This window comes from Odontomachus brunneus, unplaced genomic scaffold, assembly GCF_010583005.1.
Source record: "Odontomachus brunneus isolate Ranch 3 - 2012 unplaced genomic scaffold, Obru_v1 Obru_scaffold_075, whole genome shotgun sequence".
In the NCBI taxonomy this organism is placed as follows: domain Eukaryota; kingdom Metazoa; phylum Arthropoda; class Insecta; order Hymenoptera; family Formicidae; genus Odontomachus; species Odontomachus brunneus.
In genome coordinates, this window is record NW_022639525.1 from 772634 (window position 1) to 794654 (window position 22021).

General features: G+C 31.7%; 1 protein-coding gene, 1 long non-coding RNA gene and 1 other non-coding gene across 7 annotated transcripts in view; 1 reads left to right on the forward strand and 2 right to left on the reverse strand.

The window, feature by feature from the left end:
* Positions 1-5785, reverse strand: part of LOC116847240 (ras-related and estrogen-regulated growth inhibitor) — a 21316-nt gene extending 15531 nt beyond the window's left edge. The window contains exon 1 of one of the 2 annotated variants that reach the window (XM_032822024.1): positions 5400-5785. In XM_032822024.1, coding sequence (XP_032677915.1) covers positions 5400-5544 — 145 coding nt within the window. In that variant the 5' untranslated portion in view covers positions 5545-5785. The remainder of the gene's footprint in view (positions 1-5399) is intronic. The other variant, XM_032822025.1, reaches the window with a different exon arrangement.
* LOC116847244 overlaps positions 1-16998 on the forward strand; it is a 27086-nt gene extending 10088 nt beyond the window's left edge. The window contains exons 1-6 of one of the 4 annotated variants that reach the window (XR_004378718.1): positions 9539-9705; positions 14832-15108; positions 15599-15875; positions 16058-16181; positions 16315-16436; positions 16554-16998. This is a non-coding gene — a long non-coding RNA (uncharacterized LOC116847244). Of the gene's footprint in view, positions 1-9538; positions 9706-14831; positions 15109-15598; positions 15876-16057; positions 16182-16314; positions 16437-16553 lie in introns of those variants that run through there. The other 3 variants (XR_004378721.1, XR_004378720.1, XR_004378719.1) reach the window with 3 other exon arrangements.
* LOC116847256 lies at positions 3691-3809 on the reverse strand. The gene has a single exon (XR_004378725.1). It is a non-coding gene; the product is annotated as a 5S ribosomal RNA (ribosomal RNA).
* Positions 16999-22021: the final 5023 nt, after the last annotated feature.

Genomic DNA, 22021 nt, shown 5'->3' on the forward strand with positions numbered 1-22021 from the left:
GTACCAGTTCTCGTCTGATCACTGAAGTCAAGCAACGTTGGGCACGGTCAGTACTTAGATGGGTGACCGCTTGGGAACACCGTGTACTGTTGGCATAATTTTTTTTATAATTTTCAAAAACTAATAATAGGAAACGTCAAATTCTCCCTCCCCTTTTAATATTTCTCTTTTTTTAAATTTCTCATCGTTCTGTTTGTTATCATGTTATTATCCAGCTTACATGAATAGTAATAATTTTGTAGCTGTATGTCAAATAAGTTTTCCAGTAACTCAAACATATTGGCAAATGTCAACGGTCATACCACGTTGAAAATACCAGTTCTCGTCGTGGTCAACTCTCCGATATTATTCAACATATATACATCGGATGTTTGAAAAACTTTTAATCCTAATTCCACCTATTCTAGAAAATCAGTAGCATTTGCTGATGATCTTATAATCTATCATGCAGACAAATGGCCTTCTAAAATTCAGGAGAAACTTCAAGACATATTTGACCGTATTCGATTTTTTATCATTCTTGGAAACTAAAAATAAATACTAACAAGTGTGAGACAATACTGTTTAGACCAACGCTTTTACAAACAAATAGAGTCACAAAACGAACGTACAAAAATTTTTACATGAAAGACATTGACAACGAAATAATATAATAATATAATAATAAAAATATCGTTAAGCATCTCGGAGTTAACATTAACGAAAGACTACTTTTTTACAAGCATATTGAAATCCAATTGACTAAACCAAAAATAGCTTTTATGATTCATAAAAGATTATTTTATTCAAAACACTTACAAAAAACTAAACTTATTTGTTATTAATTATTAATTAGACCTATTTTAACTTATGGCTGTGTTATATGTTATAATATAAGTGCATCTTTTATGGAAAAGATCAGACTGTTCGAACGAAAATATATTAGAGCGTGTTTAGACAAATACAGGTCTAGTGAATCCAATTATATAAAATATATAAGCAATAAAAGAATTTATGATATGGCTGATATTCCTAAAATCGATAATTTTATAATAAAACTGATTAGAGATCACTACTCCAGCGTAGCTAATATAAAACAAAAGTTTAATATTTGGTGCGTTATACCCTAATAATGAATATTTCGAAAAATGTATAGCTACAGGGTTTGTATCTCCCGAAGCCTTTTTATTTCTAGACGCTAAGGGATATATTCAAAACAATGATAATGTACCTGTTATTTATCACATCGTCCATCATAATAACAATAAGAAATTAATCTATGCTCCTAACTTTGGAAACAGTAACACTGAATACAGACGGAAATATAGCATGTTTATCCCGAACAGAGATATAAATGATAAACACAGGGAAAATAAAGACAAATATTGGTGGCTGGATTAAATCCTTATTTGTTTAATTTATTTATAATTTGTTTTATAATATATTTGTTTTTTCTTATATGTATATTTATGACTATTTTATATTTTATAACTAGTGTTTTATATTTTATATTTTATAACTAGTTATTTCTATTATACTGCGTATAATGTTTTTTATTTTTATTTATAATATATAAAATCTCATATATATGATAACGTAGCTAGTTTTTCTTGAACCTTTTTTCTGGCAATATATATTCATTTTGTTAAATATTACTTGGCTCTTTCACAACATGTTAATTTTGTTATTAATTACCGCTTCGTTTTCTTATTATAAACTGTATATGGACCGTATCTGCGAGATGCCTTGTTTGAGCCTGTTCAGATCTATTTAAACCTGTTAGTGAAAAGTTTTGTTTATTAAGCTTATTGTATACATTTAATTGTAATTTTGGTCCTAAATAAACGAACAAAAAAAATACCAGTTCTCGTCTGATCACTGAAGTCAAACAACGTTGGGCATAGTCAGTACTTAGATGGGTGACCGCTTGGGAACACCGTGTACTGTTGGTATAATTTTTCTTTTTTTGGTAACTTTTCTAGCATCTCCTTCATTACTGTCATAAATTTAATGCCTACAATAAATAAATATTTTTTAGTTGCACATATTAAATAATGTGTAAATAATAATTTAAATAGTTAAAAAAATATTAGTGATAAGTATCACTTCTATTTTTACATACATATTTCCCTCTTTTTTACAATTGTTATTATTCAACAATCATATTATTATTTAGATTATACGATCAAAAATTTCTCAAGCATTTTTTTATCATAATTTTATTTACTACACTCACATAAGTACGCACACTAATAAATTTTATAATTGTATTCTATATTTTAAATAGCTACTTTAGTAATTAAAAAACTAATAATGGAAAGCTAAAAAAAATTTAGAGATTTATAATATACTTTTTAATTGTAATCAAGCACTATAATAGTATTGTAATATTAACTACATAAATATGTATATGAATTGATACATATAACTGTGTGCGTAAAAAGAGTTAATACTATAACAGAAAAAAAATATAAAGACTTTTAAAATTAGTAATGATAAGTTTCTATACATATCCATGTATAGTGTTGTCTGATAACTTATATTTTCACTACCAAAATACACGGGAAATGAATATTTGTTCATATAATTGAATAGTAACGAGACGTAAATTCGTTAACGAGAAATAATATTCCCGATTACCGCGACCCGAAAACATTCGGCAGTATTAAAATTCGGTAATAACTGAAAACAGTAGTCTCTGAGTAGAAAGCTCATACAACATATCATTATCATATATATCAAGATTATATTGCAAGAAAGATTTCAAGATTACATTTTGCATGAAAAGTAATAACTAATTGTTATAACTGTCCTATAATTTTGTTATATATGTTATAACTGTCCTATAATTTTATAGACAATTATTTATTTTAAACAGAAAATTATATTTATATATATTTTATTATATGATAATTATTAGAAATGCACAATTAATTATATGTGTGGCAGCTGGTACTTTTAACTTTACTTATTGAAAAACTCAAGTTTTGACGGTAAACTCATAGTGCTTTCAATGCACTATGATCATTGACACTTGACAGTCTTCTTAATTTACCGAGAAATTTATTTAACCCTTTATAGGGCAAGACTCCCTGGATATGACAAATGAGTTTTTTTTTTAACTTTATTAAAATAGTCCTTAGAGATATTTTAATATAATTTTTAAGACTGAAAAAGTTTTTGATAAGAGATATCACCGGTATAACTGTTGTACTAGTGACATGCAGGAGAAGCGTTTAGAACCATTCCCGATTCTCTCGGCCAATTCTGTGCCACTGGTACGATTTATGTATCAGCCCTGTAAAAGGTTAATACACAACTACGAAATTTTTATTGCTAAATAACACGATGACCAAAGAAACGATGAGAAATTTTGAAAGAAAAATTAATTAAAGAAAATAAATAAGTTGGCGCTTTCTATTATTAGTTTCTTAATTACCAAAGTAGTTATTTGTACACTATAGTGCAGTTGTAAAAATATATTACTATATGTGCAGTAATTAAATTTATATTGCTACTATATTGCAGTAAATATATTTATTTATAATATATTTATATAAATATAATATATTTATAATATATTTATAGTTATAATACATTTATAAATAAATATAAATTTATAACAAAATATTTATAACTAAGTAAATAAATTTATAATTTATAAATTATAAAAAATGTTTGAAAAATTATCAACAAAAAGAAAAAAAATTATGCCAACAGTACACGGTGTTCCCAAGCGGTCACCCATCTAAGTACTGACCGTGCCCAACGTTGCTTGACTTCAGTGATCAGACGAGAACTGGTACTTTCAACGTAGTATGACCGTTGACATTTGCCAATATGTTTGAGTTACTGGAAAACTTATTTGACATATAGCTACAAAATTTTTACTACTCATGTAAGCTAAATAATAACATGATAGCAAAAAGAACGATGAGAAATTTAAAAAAAGAGAAATATTAAAAGAGGAGGGAGTAGTTGACGTTTCCTATTATTAGTTTTTGAAAATTATAAAAAAAATTATGCCAACAGTACACGGTGTTCCCAAGCAGTCACCCATCTAAGTACTGACCGTGCCCAACGTTGCTTGACTTCAGTGATCAGACGAGAACTGGTACCTTTTTTTTAAATTCGTTTATTTTAGGACCAAAATTACAATAAAATAATACAATAAGCTCAATAAACAAAACTTTTCAATAACAGGTTTAAATAGATCTGAACAGGCTCAAATAAGGCATCTCGCAGATAAGGTCCGTATACAGCTTATAATAAAAAAACGAAGCGGTAAGTAATAACAAAATTAACATGCTGTGAAAGAGCCAAGTAATATTTAACAAAAATAATATATATTGCCAGAAAAAAGGTCCAAGAAAAACTGGCTACGCTATCATACATATAAGATTTTATATATTATAAATAAGAATAAAGAAAACATTATATGCAGTATAATAAAAATAACTAGTCATAAAATATAAAATATAAAACGCTAGTTATAAAATATAAAATAGACAAATATATATAAGAAAAAAAACAAATACATTATAAAACAAATTATAAAGAAATTAAAACATATAAGGATTCAATCCAGCCACCAATATTTGTCTTTATTATTCCTGTGTTTATCATTTATATCTCTATTAGGGATAGACATGCTATATTTACATCTGTATTCAGTATTACTGTTTCCAAGGTTAGGAGCATAGATTAATTTCTTATTGTTATTGTGACGGACGATGTGATAAATAACAGGTACATTATCATTGTTTTGAATGTAACCCTTAGCGTCTAGAAATAAAAAGGCTTCGGGAGGAACGACGAGAACTGGTACTTTCAACGTGGTATGACCGTTGACACTAGTTTCTCTTCTTGTGTTACTGAAAATTTTATTTGACATACAGCTACAAAATTTTTACTGCTCATATAAACTAGATAACAACATGATAGCAAAAAGAACGATGAGAAATTTTAAAATAGAAAAATATTAAAAGAGGAGGGAGAAGTTCTTTTATAGAAATTTAATATTGATAAGTGATAATTTATCCAATAATAATTACTGTCGTTCAATAATTTTATTACTTGTACAAGTAATAAAATTACTATTTATTAGTGGCCAATTTATCACAGCCAGTGATAATTTTCTACAATGGTTGACGCTTCCTATTATTCGTTTTTTAATTACCAAAGTAGGTAATTTGCACAGCACGCTGCAGCTATACAATTTTTATTCACTGTGTGCACTAAATATATTTATCGAATCGAGTTTTTCGGTATCAAGAAACATAATAGTTACCATCTTTTTTTCTGAACGTGATTGAGAAGATTGAGATATCGAACCGTTTGATTTAAGCGTTTCGTAATCGGCGCCCTCTGCGTTATTCGTTAAAAAGAAAAGAATGAAAGGATAATGAAAAAATGCTTACCCGACTTGCCGACACCTGACTGGCCCATTAGGATCACCTTGATCGTCTTGAAAGTGTCCCTGTTGACGAGACCGAGGCCCCAACTGATTGGAGGGCTGATCCTCTTCTTGGTGGACGCCAAAGGCGGCGGACTGTTGCTGTCCATGTCTTAATCGCCACTGCTCTCTCGCTAGGTCGTCCCATCGATTATGAACCCTCATCGTGTGTTCGATGGTATTTAATGGATGCATTATTCATGGCGATCTGTCGCGCGCGCTTCTCAAAGGGTGCGCACGTAATAAACAACAATCTATGACGGCAACGCGTGCGTCATTAATTATTATTAGAATAATTACGTAGAATCTCACGACGAGTTATAAAAAAGAAACACGTAATAGACACCGAAGCGACGCGAAAAGTCTATTTCGGGATACGCCCACTGGTATTATTTCGTGTATTATTAACTCAAGTATATTCCTAATAAAAAGAATATTCCATATGTTTTCGAGTGATACTTTACGATTGTTGAGAGATAAATATGTGTGTTAAACAAATACGTGTTAACTGAATAGTTTATGTGACCTCAGGGATAATTTAATTATAGATACATATCCGATCTGTTTCTAACAACTAAATACATTTGTATGCGCGCAAACATTAAAGATTAGAGATCGCTGCTTCATCGTTATTTTTCTCGTGGAGTACTCCGATTTGAAACGAACGCACGAATTAGCTAGCGAAAGGATATCGTGCGATTAATTACCGACTACATTAATTGCGCCATATTAATTGCTGACAGTGTTAATTGCGCCGTATATTATAGTCGCCGGCCTGTGTGTCGCAGCGCCACGCGCCGAGATGAGACGGGACGAAGCAGTTGTTATTAATTTTACATAAGTCTTAGAGCAAGAGAAAGAGTAAAGAAAGAAAGAGAGAGAGAGAGAGAGAGAGAGAGAGTGTGTGTGTGTGTGCGCGTGTGCATGCGTGTGTATACGTGTCCGCGTGCGCACACGACTTCGACATTTCTTTTATCAATTTATTACGTGCCACGGTTTCTTAATGCGCGTCTTCCGCAGATACGGCGGTCGCCGACTTGTCGCGTCGCGTCGTCCAGTGTTTTAATCGCGGTTCGATGCACTTGGCACTGAGGCGCATACCGTTCGTTGATGGTGTGTATCGCGGATAATCGTTTTGATTGCATTCGGTACGGTTTTTCTCTTTTTTTTCCCTTTTCTGGGTACGTCCCGTTTGACGTTTTCAAATACTCTAAACACTTTTGTTTCCGATGGTTCCATAGTTTTTGTTTAAACTAATTGTTTGTTACACGTATCAAACAGTAATCTTCTATTGAATTACTTAAATTTCGACGATGCATCTAAACGATTGTGTACTAAGTTTTTACAAAACGCATAAAAAATATTGTATCAATTTAATATAAAGTTATAACAGTATTAACAACAATAATAGTGGCGACAATAAGAACAGCAACAATAACAACAACAATAATAATAGCAATAATACTAACAATAATAATAATGTTACTTTATCAGTTGCTAAATTAAGGGGTTATTTTATTTGGAAATTAAAAAGAATTTTTGTACTTAGAAAAATAGTTTGAATTCTTAAAATTAATGCGCAAAGGGTCTCAAGTAGATATGCGAAACATATTTTGAGTTATAGCATTTGAAGCGGACTCGTGTACCTACACACAGGTAGACGTCTGAACACATTGAACGACACAGCGTTTTATACAGTTGTCTCCTTCAGCTCTCACATATTTTCAGCACAATAGGGAACGATTTTCTAAAGCACTATTTAGGAGGTTTCATTCAAAATAAAATGAGAATCAACTCATTTGGTCCTTTGCGCCAAAGCAAATATTTAGTTGCTCCAAGACAATAGAAATTGCCACGTACATTGCAGTCAGCATTTTCAATAAAAGTTTCACAAACGTGCTTTTAATGATACATATGATGAATTTTGTCATCATTGGGCCGAATATAGCTGTAATATGAGAGTAGCAAGACGGAACATGAATTTTCATAAGCAAGGCATGAACGTTCGAGTCTAAAGAGGTTGAACACACACACACACACACACACACACACACACACACACACACACACACACACACACACACACACACACACACACACACACACACACACATATATATATATAAGGAGTATGTGTGTGTGTATAATTGTGTAATTAATAATTTCGGATTTTTTAGATAAACTGAAATATTGGTATTTTTATCTTATACTTTTTGAAACAATATATCTGTGTCGTTTTGATATATCATTCTTTGTCATCGTTCGCATATATTGTTTCATAAAATTATAACGACAAAAATATTTAATTGTTTCATTTTACCTGAAAAATTCAAAATCATTTATTAAAATGATTTATTATACAATCCAACACTATTGCATTACAATTTATCTGCGCCTCCGAATAAAAATGTTTTAGCTGCATTACTTTTCTAATGCCAAAAGCGTTAAGAACGAATTGAAATTTATAACGTATTCATGATGTCATATATATCAATAGAATGCTTTAAAGTAACTTTTCATTTGGTGACATAAGTCGATATCCTATTTTTGTTACTCACTGAATATAGAACACAAAGAAAGTATGATATTTATACACTGCCAGCACCGTATGTGGCAAGCACACCGTTATATATACTGACTCGCCGTATATTACATTACAATGTCTTAATTGATTCGGGATGTGATTGACATATTGCTACCACATATCTCTTTGGTAGTAAAATTCATGATGACAGAAACTTTATAGTGACGTGTATTTGTGACTTCATATGCGATTTGTTGAGCAGCTATTGATAACTTCGAAATGCTTGACCATTTTTGAAAAATCAAAATTGGTTTTTACTGGCAAAATATTTGATAAATAAAATGTATGATTGTACATGCATTTGCAAGAAATTTCATATCTTTTTCGTTTATTATAGGAACTTTATTAGACTGTTAAGTTTATTATAAATATATCAATCTTGTCAACTGAACTAAACTACAATGTTAGCCTTGCTGATAATAAAATATTATTCTGTGACGACTTGCAGAAGAAATATCATAATTTTTGTGCCTTTGCGACCAAAACTGTACGTCGTTGTTACATACCGTGCTTGTCAGAATACCAGCTTATGTTCCTAAATAGAAAATAAACAATGTTATTAAGTAGGTCATACACAAAATATTTCGAAACACTTGCAATTCTTTATTATTTATTAACCGTGCGTCGAATGGCACGAATGGCATCATATTTGGTAACGTAAAAACATTTCACTTTCGTGCCGCGTCTATCGTAGCCGAGTATACCTTTGATCCGTATTTGTTCTTCAGCCGTTACCTTTTCGTGTTTACATAACGTATTCTTAACAAATTCGACGAGAATAAATGAAGAAAGGACAGTCAGTGAATAAAAGGTTGCAGCAATAAAGTTTTATCGAAGTTTTAGCCTTTATTCTAAACTCTCTTCTATTGATAAAAGTGCCTCTCTAAGTATGCTTATAAGCTAATCAGAAGACTTATGAGTTATATGTACATGCATTTTTATTGATAAAAGATAGTTCAGGGTCAATAAAGGTCTTTATCTCGATGAATTTCGCATTCACAGGAAAATGTATCTTCTGACAAAGTAGAAAATGTATCTTCTGACAAAGTAGTCTTCGGAAAATGTATCTTCTGAACCAGTTTTTTTTTACTAAAAAACTGGTTGCATGTGTTGCGAAGTTTAAGTTGAGTAAAAATGTAGCCTGTTATCTACTGATTATACAGTAAATGTTAGACTGTAAATGCTAAATTAATCGTTATGAAAAGAAAACAAAATCCTCCAACAAATTTCTAAAATAACCTAATAAAGGTAAATTAATCGTGGAAATCGTATAGTAGACGATTTGTAGAAAATTTCTGAGATAGATCGAACACTCATAACACGCATCCACACGTACTCTGTTCTCTCGTCAAGAGGCAATCGGAAGTATGTCGATAACATGAAACACTCGCCACACTTCGTCGTGACTAGATATCGTCGCACGTGCACACGTCGTGTATGTGTATCTTGATGTGCTTGTCTCGTCTCTTAAGGGTGTTGATGTATGTGTGGAAAAATACGCGTTCTTTTTTTTCAGCCTTAAGCGAAGAACGACATGCCTCTGAGAGGCGGCTATATTTAGTTCGTTCACCTAGTCCATCGATTATGCCCGATTATGGGAAACGAGAGAACAAGATCCGAAGAATACATAGTATTGATCATTCTTCGCGATAAGGACAATATAGCAATATAGGGAAAACTCAGATAGGTTCGCAAACTTTTCAGAATATTGATATATAAATAACATAATATTGATTCAGAATATTAGAACTTTTCAGACAACTAATTACTGTAACTGTCTACACGAAGATGATAGAGATAATCTACCCTTATTCTTTTATGTTTAGCACGATCTTGTAAAATGTTTTGTTTTTTTTAATAACTTAAGTGCGGACAAGGTATAGTGATAAACTCTACTCAAGACCTGAGGTAGGCAATATTGAAAAATGTTTTATTATTTGTTTCAAATTGTTTTCTTCATTTAGTAAATGAGATTAGAGAGACTATTGCCATACACACACACTTTACAAAAGAGTTACAAAAATATATTTTTGATAGCCAGAATATAGTGATTTTGATTTTTCATATTTATATTAGCGTAACTCTCGGTTTTTTAAATATTTAAATAAATAACTATTTTTTAAATATTTAAATAATAATCTATAACTTTTTATACTGAATTATATACACACACACACACACACACACATATACATACACATAAGAAATATTTGCATATTGCAGAATAAATATGTATGTATAAAAAATATACAATTTTATATAGGGTGGAAGAGAGCGTATATTTGTTGCATTTACAGTCCCTTATACGAAACCTGTCGCGGTCTCCTCTATACAATACTCGTTGGAAATTTAAGAAAGTTCTAGCGTTTAACAATACATAAAATAAATCTATAATATGTACACAATATAAAAGTTAATCGGACTAATAATGCGTAACAAAAATTTTAATAATTTTTACTGTATTATTTTCTCTTTTTTAATAACTAGATATTTAATTATTAAGTTGTATTGTACAAATATATGTTTATAATACAACAAATTTTTATAATACAACAAATTTCTTTTAATTTAACATATTTGTATACAAAACAGATGCTTATAAAATTATTGTAATAAAATAAACATTTAAAACATATTTTTTAGTGATTATATAAATTTATTGTCAGATTGATGAGAAATTTAGATTTTGCAATGAAAAAATTTGTAAGATCGACAATATAAGTGGAAACATGGCAATATCCGCGTTACGCGCGGTTAATAAATAATAAAGAATTGCAAGTATTTCGAAATATTTTGTGTATATGGACTACTTACTAACATTATTTATTTTCTATTTAGAAACATAAGCTGGTATTCTGACGAGCACAGTATGTGACAACGGCGTACAGTTTTAGTCGCAAAGGCACAAAAATTATGATATGTCTTCTGCACGTTTCCACAGAATAATATTTTATTATCGACAAGACTAACATTGCAGATTAATTCATATACATAATAAATTAGTACCGGATCTAACCAGAAAAGTAATATATTCTAATATCATTTTTACATTTAATATTCATTTTAACACAACGTTTCCAATTCAAATGTATTTATGCATTTTCAATTCAAATTAAATGAATTTAAACATTCATTAAATACAATATCGAATATATTTGATATATTTGATATATTTGATATTTATATTCCTCTTATTACAATTGATATTAAATAAGTGTCTTACAATTTTTATTTTGTTATTTTTAAAATATTTTGTAACTTCTGCGATATGCAAATATTTCTTATGTGTGTGTATATGTGTGTGTGTGTGTGTGTGTGTGTGTGTGTGTATAATTCAGTATAAAAAGTTATAGATTATTATTTAAATATTTAAAAAATAGTTATTTATTTAAATATTTAAAAAACCGAGAGTTACGCTAATATAAATATGAAAAATCAAAATCACTATATTCTGGCTATCAAAAATATGTTTTTGTAACTCTTTTGTAAAGTGTGTGTATATGGCAATAGTCTCTCTAATCTCATTTACTAAATGAAGAAAACAATTTGAAACAAATAATAAAACATTTTTCAATATAATATTGCCTACCCCAGGCCTTGAGTAGAGTTTATCATTATACCTTGTCCGCACTTAAGTTATTAAAAAAAACAAAACATTTTACAGGATCGTGTCAAATATAAAAGCATAAAGGTAGATTATCTCTATCATCTTCGTGTAGACAGTTACAGCAATTAGTTGTCTGAAAACTTCTAATATTCTGAATCAATATTATGTTATTACAATAACAAAACGATTACATATTATGTCATTTACGAATTTTATTTCATTAATGTTGTTACAAAATTATTTTTCAGTCATTTTAAACGATAATATAAGTACCGATTGACTTAAAAGTAGCATTAGATATTTCTCAATTGTGCCACAATTAGCAAATCGACGGCAGAACTTCTTTCTTTTTTCGATTTCTTCGATTTGATTTCTCGGTTGATCTTTTGTTCATCTTCATATAACAAGTGTTTGTTTTTTCTACATAAGTTACTTGACCGGATGACAGCGTGCTATAATTAATGGGATATGCACGTTACCTTTTTGTTTAAGGCGGCTTAACCCTTGAAATTTCAAGCCGCGTTAAGTTCCATCGATTATTATTACACAGGCGAGAGAGAATAAGGTCGGGAGAGGATACTTTAAGAACGCTCTGCGTGAAAGCTCAGTTCCTCATTACTAAACCATATATAATCCTATTAACGTTTATAAGTACTCACTATCTACATCTCTCTTATACATTAATAACGTGCGATAAGGGCGCTTAAGTATTTTCGGAAAATTACCGAGCAGCCGTCGTATAAAGCTCGAAATAAGGAAATTCGGCATTTAAGTGGAATATCATTTCGCCAAAAATAAAAATAGGTCTCCCGCTATTTCTCAGATATATTTCTGATATCAGATCACCGACAGTTCATACGGAAATAGAAGTTTATCATCGATTGGCCCACAAATCGAGAAAAGACTATTCGAAATATCGCTGATAAATTTGCTCCGAAAATCCCCCGTAACGATAATAAACTCTCTCCGATCTCTTCGGCCCGTCATAGACGAATGAACGAGTGGGTCGGCGCGTTACGTGTTATTGCACCATTATTCAATTTTCCCAATACATAATCGGATTTCTATTTTTATATGGTAGACGTCCGCCCACTCGAAAAATAGATAACGGCCTCGCCGCATGCCGAACACTGTGTTCACGTCTTAATCACGCTGGGATGGCCCATCCGAAAAGTGCGCCTGCGCTGTCTCCCTTTGGAATTCCTTTAGCGATTTCTTGTAGAGTGCACGCGTTTCCTGGTATCCGGTTCAATTGATAATCTAAATATAGAACGGTTCGATCGGGTCGCCGCCGTCGCCGCCGCCGCCGTGGATAGGAGAATAGCATGTTACTCGTTGACCCTTGCCAGTTTTGCGGGGTTATCGTCTGGGCGGGTCCCACTTATCATTTATCACGGTTAGGTCTTCACGAAACTACTCGCTCGAAAAAAACCTCAGTGAGGCGCCTGCGGCGCGTATCGAATCGACAAAAAATGCACGAAAATAAAGAAAGAGAGAGAGAGGTATCCCAAAAGCCGGCGTGTTAAACGCGAGTAAGATAACGATGAAGATTCCCAGCGTTATAGGAAGGAGAGAGAGGGAGAGAAAAAGAGAAAGCGAAAACACAAGGTGGAGAGGTCGTTAATTTTCTTTCTCTTTTTCTATATTGTTTTCGTAACGGACGTCGTAATCCAGCTTGTGTACGGCTCATGCACGAGGCCGGAAGATGACACGAGTTCATGCGTGAGTTCATGTGACATCCAAGGGGTGTTCTGTTTTTTTCCGCGGCGCATTGATTATATTAGCAGGAAGAAATTCGATGGATCAAGCAGAAGGCTTACGAAATTATCAAGAATCGTTTTTTTCTCAAATAATTAATTACACTGGAAACAACCGTCCCACCTTTAAACATTAATATGTAATATATATACTCTCTTTCATGTGCTTTCTGAATTTATTTTATTCTGAATCAAATTTAACTTACTGCATATAAAATTTTTTTACATATATATATGATAGAGTCACAATTGAATTCAACTGAATTTGTACTTCTGTAGAATAAAGTTTTCTTTTAATTTAAATCGCGCTGAATGAATATTTCTTTTCAAAATTGAAAAGTGATCTGACTAATCTACTAAAATAAATTTTAAAATTTATAGAAGTAATACAGGTAGATATTAAATTTAAAAACATTTATTGTAGGAAAAAAACATTGTAGGAAAAAATATATATATATATATATATATATATATATATATATATATATATATATATATAGTTGTAAAGAGTATAAAATATCATAAAACTTTTCCATAAACTATTTTTTTATACATTTTATAATTTCTATAATATTCACTGAAAATGAAATGTTATTTTCGATCCTTGAACGTCGAAATAAGCGCATAAAAACTATGGAAATAATAATTTTTGCTGATTTACACATGTCGATAGAGTCCATCAAAATTGTTAAGAGATACTTCTATCTGTTTCCTTGCTAGTCTGATACTGACTTTGCAATTGACTAGAGCAATTGTTAATTTTCGAATTATTACGACCGAATATATTATTTAATACAAAAATTGTATCTTTAATTTAAACCGTCAATTTTTAATCTTTAAATATAATTTTGTGGTATTAAACATTAATGTAACAATTAAAATTAAAAGCTTATTAGTTATATAAAACAAAATTAAAAAAAAATTTGATATACGAAGTTTTCGCGGTGAAAAAAGGGGAATTTCTTCAAAATCGTCTTTTTTAAAGCTATATTTCTAATTTGAGCTGATCTATATGTGTATATGGAAGCCATTTCAAAGTTTAGAAATGAGATATGTATTTCAATCTCCTGTAGAGTACGATAGAGAGCTTTAAATTTTAATTTTCCGTTGTAATTTTATTTGCTTCGAGAACGTTAAAAGGTGTGTTTAATAACATTTAAAAAGAATTTTTTTGACAGTATGAAAAAAAATAAGAATAGTAAAAATATGTTCTATTGTTTTATTTTCATATTTCTTTCTTATATCATTAATTCACAAAAATTATAATGTAGCTTATATTTCTTAAAATAGAGCTAAATCATTTTTTATTTTTTTCTGTCTCAAACTGATATTTTTTTCTGTCACATATATATAAAAATTAGAATTATGTTGCGAAATTTGTTGAGCAATGATATCATTATCGCAAGTATTTTCTACGTATTATATATGAAATCTGTTTGTGACACCCAGTAGCCGACGATGCGATAAAGAAATTAAATTGGCAAGCGATAAAGAAATTAAATTGGCTGCATGCTAATTTGGGAGACAGCGGACAAATCGTTGATACTGCTGATGCACTGTTTACGAGCAGAGAAGGGCAGAAATATCGCCATCGCTCTCGTGGAAACATTAATAAACCACGAGGTATGACTAAATGGATTGGAATTTTTTATAGCGCTGGCAGTATAAATCAGATATTTTTATACTTGTAATACCTGTGTACACAAACTTGCGAGTATTAACACCCGTGAGTACTAAAACAGAATTAAATAATTTTTTTTTAATAACATTATGTTTGTCTGTATATAAATTTATTTTCTTCGTCATATTCTGCGTATAAAATATTAAGCATTAATAAAAAATGAGTACTACGCCAGCTGTTTCATATTTTATACTAACAAATTTTTATATAAATTTTTTTAATCTAGAGAGACCAGCGAGTGGCCCTAGTTGTTCATATACTTTTTCTAATATTTACTTTGAGAGAAATACAGTGAGAGGGATACAAAATCACAAAATGTTTTTTTATAGAACACATACACTTTTTTCTGAGTTTCTATAAAATTAGAATAATATTACAGTTAAAAAATAAAAAAATTGACTTAATAGCAACAAAATAAATTTTCGAACATCTTGAAATTTTATTAATATTCCTATATCGTCAGTGAATAAAGTTAAATGACGTGTTATTAACTAAACTAAAGTTTCTTGCCCAAGTATATAATATATTGTTTTAGATAATGAAAGCAACTTTTATTTACAAAATGACTGAATATGAACGGACGAACGAGGTAAAGTTGGCGCATATAATTAAGAGTCAATAGGAGGGCTGTGGAGACCTCTCGCGGAGACTCCGAAATTACTAACTAGAATACATATTTAATGTGTGACTTTTTTATCCTGCGCTACTAGGCAATTGAACCTAGTACTAGTGCAGCTGCATACTGCTGTATAAAAATGTACGATCAACAGGATCGTGGCGGGCATTAACACATAGAAGAAGACGAGAAGAATGTTTGTATATTCTCTCTATCAGTTTGCACAATCAGTCAGAACAATTAGTTGTCTGAAAAGTTGCAACTTTGTAATTCTGAAACATGGGCATCTAGCTCCGGTTTCCCTTATTATAACGATGACTGAAATTTCTGTTACGCATTGTTAGTTCGATTAATTTTTGTATAATATACATATTATAGGTTTATTTTATATTTGGTCCAAAGCTAAGATCTCCTTGAAATCACTAATGGAATCACTAATGGAAACCGCTAGTCTTTCGACATCGAAAGCGCGAATACGACAGGAAACGTTGCCGTGACATGTGTAAGTTACCGTGCCTTGTTTTATAGGTCTGTTTTGACGCGCATGACCGTGTAAAATCGGTTTATTGCTCGTTATAATGGTGGCCACCCCAGAGTTCGCCGATGCAAGACAATATGTGCTGCTCATTTTACAGCGTGACTGATGAACCATATCTTACTCTTAATCCGTCGAATCCGGGTCGATGTCGGCTTCATGCGATTAAAGGTTCGTTCGGTTGCCCTTTCTGCTCAGAGAGTAGAGTGGATTTAATTACAGGTATAATTCGTTGAATTATTAACAAAGAACCGACACGGGAATAATTTAACAAGCGTGTGGGACGCAACTGAAATAACGTCACAAAGTGAATTCGTGCGCGACATTTATCATTTTTAGGCAGATCGCGCTTAATCCAAGCTTTATCGACGCTCGGACGATCACCATTGGAGGAGCGTGGAGTTGTTATCTACACGAAAAGAATATTATATGAAAAAATATTACATGCAGCTTTCTTTCATATGAATACCTTTCAATATTAACATATCAATATTAATATACATTTCAATGTTAACATAGTATAACATGTTTAGTAGAATGCAGGAATAAATTATGAGTGGAGAATTTACTTTGCTAAGAAACACAATGGTAAATTTTTTATTAGTTTCGAAAATATAAATATATATAAAACGGGAAGATAATAAATTAAGGCAGAATGTCAGTCAATGTTCCTCGAGATTATAAAGTTCTATAATTATCTTTATTGTAAAATTCCTTCCGTGAAGCCACTCACTACGATGTATAGCGAGAGATCGTTCCTATTTCTTTTCATATTTTATCCGAATAAACGATTGCGTTTCGACAGTTTCCTGTTTACCCGCGATTACCCTCACTGATGTGCTGAGTCGTGTCGTTATTATTTCTGGTAATCAGCGATCTTGCAGTCGTGGCCCGAGTCAGTAATATCGCGACGCATTTCGTCGCGAGCGGCATTACTCGATCGTGTTGTAAGTGCCTGCCTAAATCGCATGGCTTCATCCCTGCTTGTTGCTGTTTTCCATGAATACATGCTCGCCGTCTGTGACCTGACACGATTTTTCTCCGTTATAAAAAGACCGTTTACGCCTGCGACTGCGTGAGAGCGCGAGAAAATCTGCGGACGCGACGAGATAGAGGCCTCGGTTCTCTCTATTAATAAGCGACCGGTTCGTGAAAAAAGATGACCGACGAGTTCGCATTACCAGGAATAATGTTATAACCAGGCAACAATGTTGATTGTGGTCTCAATTATGAGCCGCGCGGAGCATTAAAATGTCGTTAGCGTCCCGTTTCTTCTTCTGTTCCCATCCATTAACCCCCGCTGGCCGATCAACGCGTCAGATAGCGTGTCCAAGTCGTTGTGCCTTCGCGTGGTTGTGCGTGCTCACGCACCTTGCGGTGCGCGGCGTGTCGTGTACGAAGACAGCCGGCTGATCTCGTCGTCTCACGATGAAGACCGTTTATCTGCAACGGAGAGGGAGATTAAGTTATTAACACATAGCCGCGTGCGCGACCGTTCGGGGAGATCTATCTAACTATTCCATGATTCATCATTGAATGGATAGGTAAGTGTACTTTTCTGCACCACTTTTGTTATAAGAACTCAATATAAATATAATAAGCATTGGTAACGTTATAAGTCGATATCTAAAACGAACATTGGCGGATATTTGAGACTTTTGTTGGAAGATATATAGGGTATCCGGTAACCTACAGAGGAGCTACGATGTACAGGTAGATTAGATCAAACTGAAAAAAATTCCTCTACCATTTTACGAACAACCACGTAAACTTCTAAGATATTAATCAAAGAAGATTCGTAATTTATTTGTTCGAATGATCAAGATGCTATACGGTAAATGAACTGTGATGGCAAAGTCTGCCGCTTTATGCTTGTATATTAGGTCAAACTGAACAAAAAAAATCCTTTATCATTTTCTATATATGTTTAGTTATTAAAGAAGTATTGTGTACAGTTATGCGCGATAATGCACCAATATTTTTTAATTAATAACTAAACATCTATATCATGACCTAATCTATCTGTACACCGCAGCTCTTCCGTGAGTTACTGGACATTGCCTGTAAAACTGCCTTAACGTAAGACAATAAAGTCAATTATTCGCAACGGTCAACTTATATTGGCTTATTAAAACATTTTACTTGATTTATGACCTTATTATTTTTATTATTTTGATTTCTAATATCAAAAAAGAATTTGTCAATTTTGGAAATCAATAAAAATTGTCCTAATATTCGATTTAAACTAAAAGTATATTAATCGAAAGACTAAATAAAATCTTTGATAAATTCGAAGATGGATCGATCCAATGTCCCGTGTCACACTACGAATTGGAGATAGAGGATTGCGGATTGAAGATTGGAACTTGACCAATTGGAGCCAAGCAGACCAAGACCAAAGTACATTGATTCGTCGAAATCTAATCCGCAATCCTCCATTTCCAATCCGTAGTGTGACGTGGGCTTAAAGCAGTGTGGCCAAAAATCTCGTCTAGTAGCACCGGTAGTATTGAGAGGGAATGACGCACACAAACGTGCCCATGTACATGTGCGTTCTGAATTAGTGCGGAACGCACATTACATGGACACATTTGTGTGCGTCATCGCCTCTCAATACTACCGGTGCTACTGGGCGAGATTTCTGGTCAAACTGATGTAAAGAGACAACCCATGAGTCTGATAGCAATGGCTCGTGTTTGTTTACCAACATTAAATGTTGTTGTCCTCTTAACTAATAAATACTGGGAAGGAGTAATTTATAAATCAAACGACGCGGTGGCGTCGCGACGCCAAGTACATAAAGACGAGTTCTGAGAATGACAGGTCCAAAATGTGACTATGTTCATGGTACACGAGAAGCTACCAAGAAGCTTTTCCGGAGTTTATGTGACGATCATACTTCCAACTAAAATATCTCGGAAGATAAAGATAATGAAAGATCTAATTGCATTTCTGACAGAAACGTTGATACAAGCTTTCAATTGCGACCAATCTAATAAAAATTAGTGCAGTCAATCCTGAGATCTGAAATTATCACAACCCAAAATTACAAATTTTCAGCGGTCGGTTTCTCTTCCCGATAAATTGTTTAAGTCTTTTCTACAACATGTGGCAAAGTTTAAGTCTCTTGTACATTATGTCGTGACGATAACGCTTTAATATCACTCTTAAAGGGCTGGAGTCGATGACGAACTCGAACAACGTCAGTAATGCAGAGACGATCGTTACCAACATAATCACGCTATCCTTTTCGTATTTCTTGTATATATAGAATTTATATGAATGTGTGGTTCTGTTTTACCATATTCACCAAAAATTTAATTATTTATGTGTAGAAATCTTTCTGCAAACTTTTTCAATAGTTTTAAGCTTTTTTAGGCAAATGCGAAAGTAGATCAATGTTCATTAAAATTTTTCTGTTTGGAGCATCCACATTTTCGGTATAAACAAGCTGCGGAACTTTTGGATTAAACAAATATTACGCTAACTGACAGCTTGAGATTTTACATTAAAAATTTGTTGTTCGTTTTCGTCACATATCGAGCAATACTCTTATTTAGTTTTGCACGTACTTTCATTGCGTAAAAGCATTTGTAATTCTGTGTAACCAATACGACGTAAACTTTGCAGAAAAATGTCAGTGTTTTGTCGGTAAACTTTTTAGCTTCAACATCCTCTTAAGGGGATTATCATAAAACAAAAAACCTTAAAAAATACGCCAAGTACATAAAGCCGAGTAAATACCTCCCTTATAAAAATATCATACTAAGAATCATTGATAATTACTTATTATCCAGTATTTTTAATACTGAAAATAAGTAATTATCAATGATTCTTAGTATGATATTTCTATAAGGGCTAACAAAAACCCTTTATAAAAAACTTAACAAAAATTAAAAATCTCTATAAATGTTATGTAAAAAGGTTGTGCATAAAAGTTGTAAAAGTGTAAAAAGTTGTAAAAAGTATAAAAAGGTTATGTACAAAAGCAACCAAACATTTTTATCAAAAAAATTATAAAAAATAAAACTCAATTAAAATATATAAAATTAGTAAAATGATCTAAGTACGTGATTCATTATTATCAAATTAAAATAGATTATAACTAATGATCCATTATTAGCAAGTTACAATAAATATAATTGATATAAAAGACCAATATATAAAAATCAAACTCATAACAAATTCATAACAAAAAAATATTTTTATACATAATAACCAAAGTAAAGTACAAAAACTTGGCGTGCCCGGGTCGTATTTGGAATATTAGTCTTCACTGTAAAAATTTAAAATGTGTATGTGTTTGTGGGAGTGGGGGGGAAGGACGCATGTGTGCTTGTTTTAATACGATCCGAGTACGCCAAGTTTTTGTATTTTACTTTGGTTATTATGTATAATAATCAAATATCTCAAAATAAAATATTTTCGAAAGACTATAGACTAATTTTTATTTTTTAATCAGTGATATAATATTCTCTAATCAATGTATTTTTTATTGAAGTGCTATACTTATGACTGGTGGTTCTGTTATAAGTATAGCTCTGCAATCGCGGTGAAATCTCGCACAGTTAATAATAGCGACTGTGCCTATTATTGATGCAGTTTGCAAGCGCAAACAATGTCATTGCACGCAAACCGTGGTAAATGGAGATCGTTAATTCCATCGCTATAAATATAGAAAGTTGGATTTTGCACAGCATATAACGAATTTATGTATTACAGATTTTGTATTGAAATCTTATTTGCACTGATAATAATTAGTGAGATATAAGATTGAACAGTAAAGCGAGAGTATTGCCCCTACGAATATTCACTAATAATTATTAGTGAAATATTCCGTTTACTGATTTAAGCAGAAATATTTTTATTGATACACTTTAAGAGAGTACGTTGAACATCTTAGTTACACAAATAGCATACTAAGGAAATGCTATTTATATACTACACAGCTCAAGTAGAAACTGATAAAAATAAGTGTCTTCTAAATAATTGATTATTGATGGGCATCCCTAATACCTATGAAGCATTCGGAGAGACATACCATATATTTATATGTATAATATATATTAAATGTACTATACAGGACATGTACATAGTATGTACATATTAAGGTACATAACATATAGAATAAATTGAGCATTGTCATTGGAGGACTGAAGCTAAGATCGAAGGACAGAGATATGCTGATAATAGTGCTTTCTCTGTCAGACAGTACCGTAGATGAAAGTGATGTAGGCGAAATAGAAAAGTGAGAGTAAACATAGCGAAAGAAAAAGAAAAATAATATATTTGTATGTATTTGATCGTAAGAAGCAGGGTTGGGTAGTAACTAGTTAAAAGTTAAAAAGTTAAATAGCTTTAACTTAACTTAGTTACATTTTTACACTCTTAACTTTTAACTTAACTTAGTTACATTTTATCGGTAACTATTAACTTTTAATTCAATTATCTTGAACTATGCAATAAAGGTGTTGCGAGATATCGAAAGGCTGTTCAGTGCAGGAGGGCTCATTTTCGACAATCTTCGAGGAAAAATGTCCGATAAAATTTTCAAAAAAACTTTATTACTTAAATTTAATAAGTATTTGTAAATAAAACATGTTTCCAAATAAGATGTATATTTGTTTTTTCCGTTATTTGTAAAATTGAAACCCTGAAGTCATGAAATGAAACAAATTTAACTTTTAATTTTTTAGTTACTTTTTTTATTAACTTTTAATTCAATTAAATTTTAATTTCATTATGGGTTAACTTTATCTTAATTAAATTAAATTTTCAAAGCCATTAACTTTACTTAGTTAAAAAAA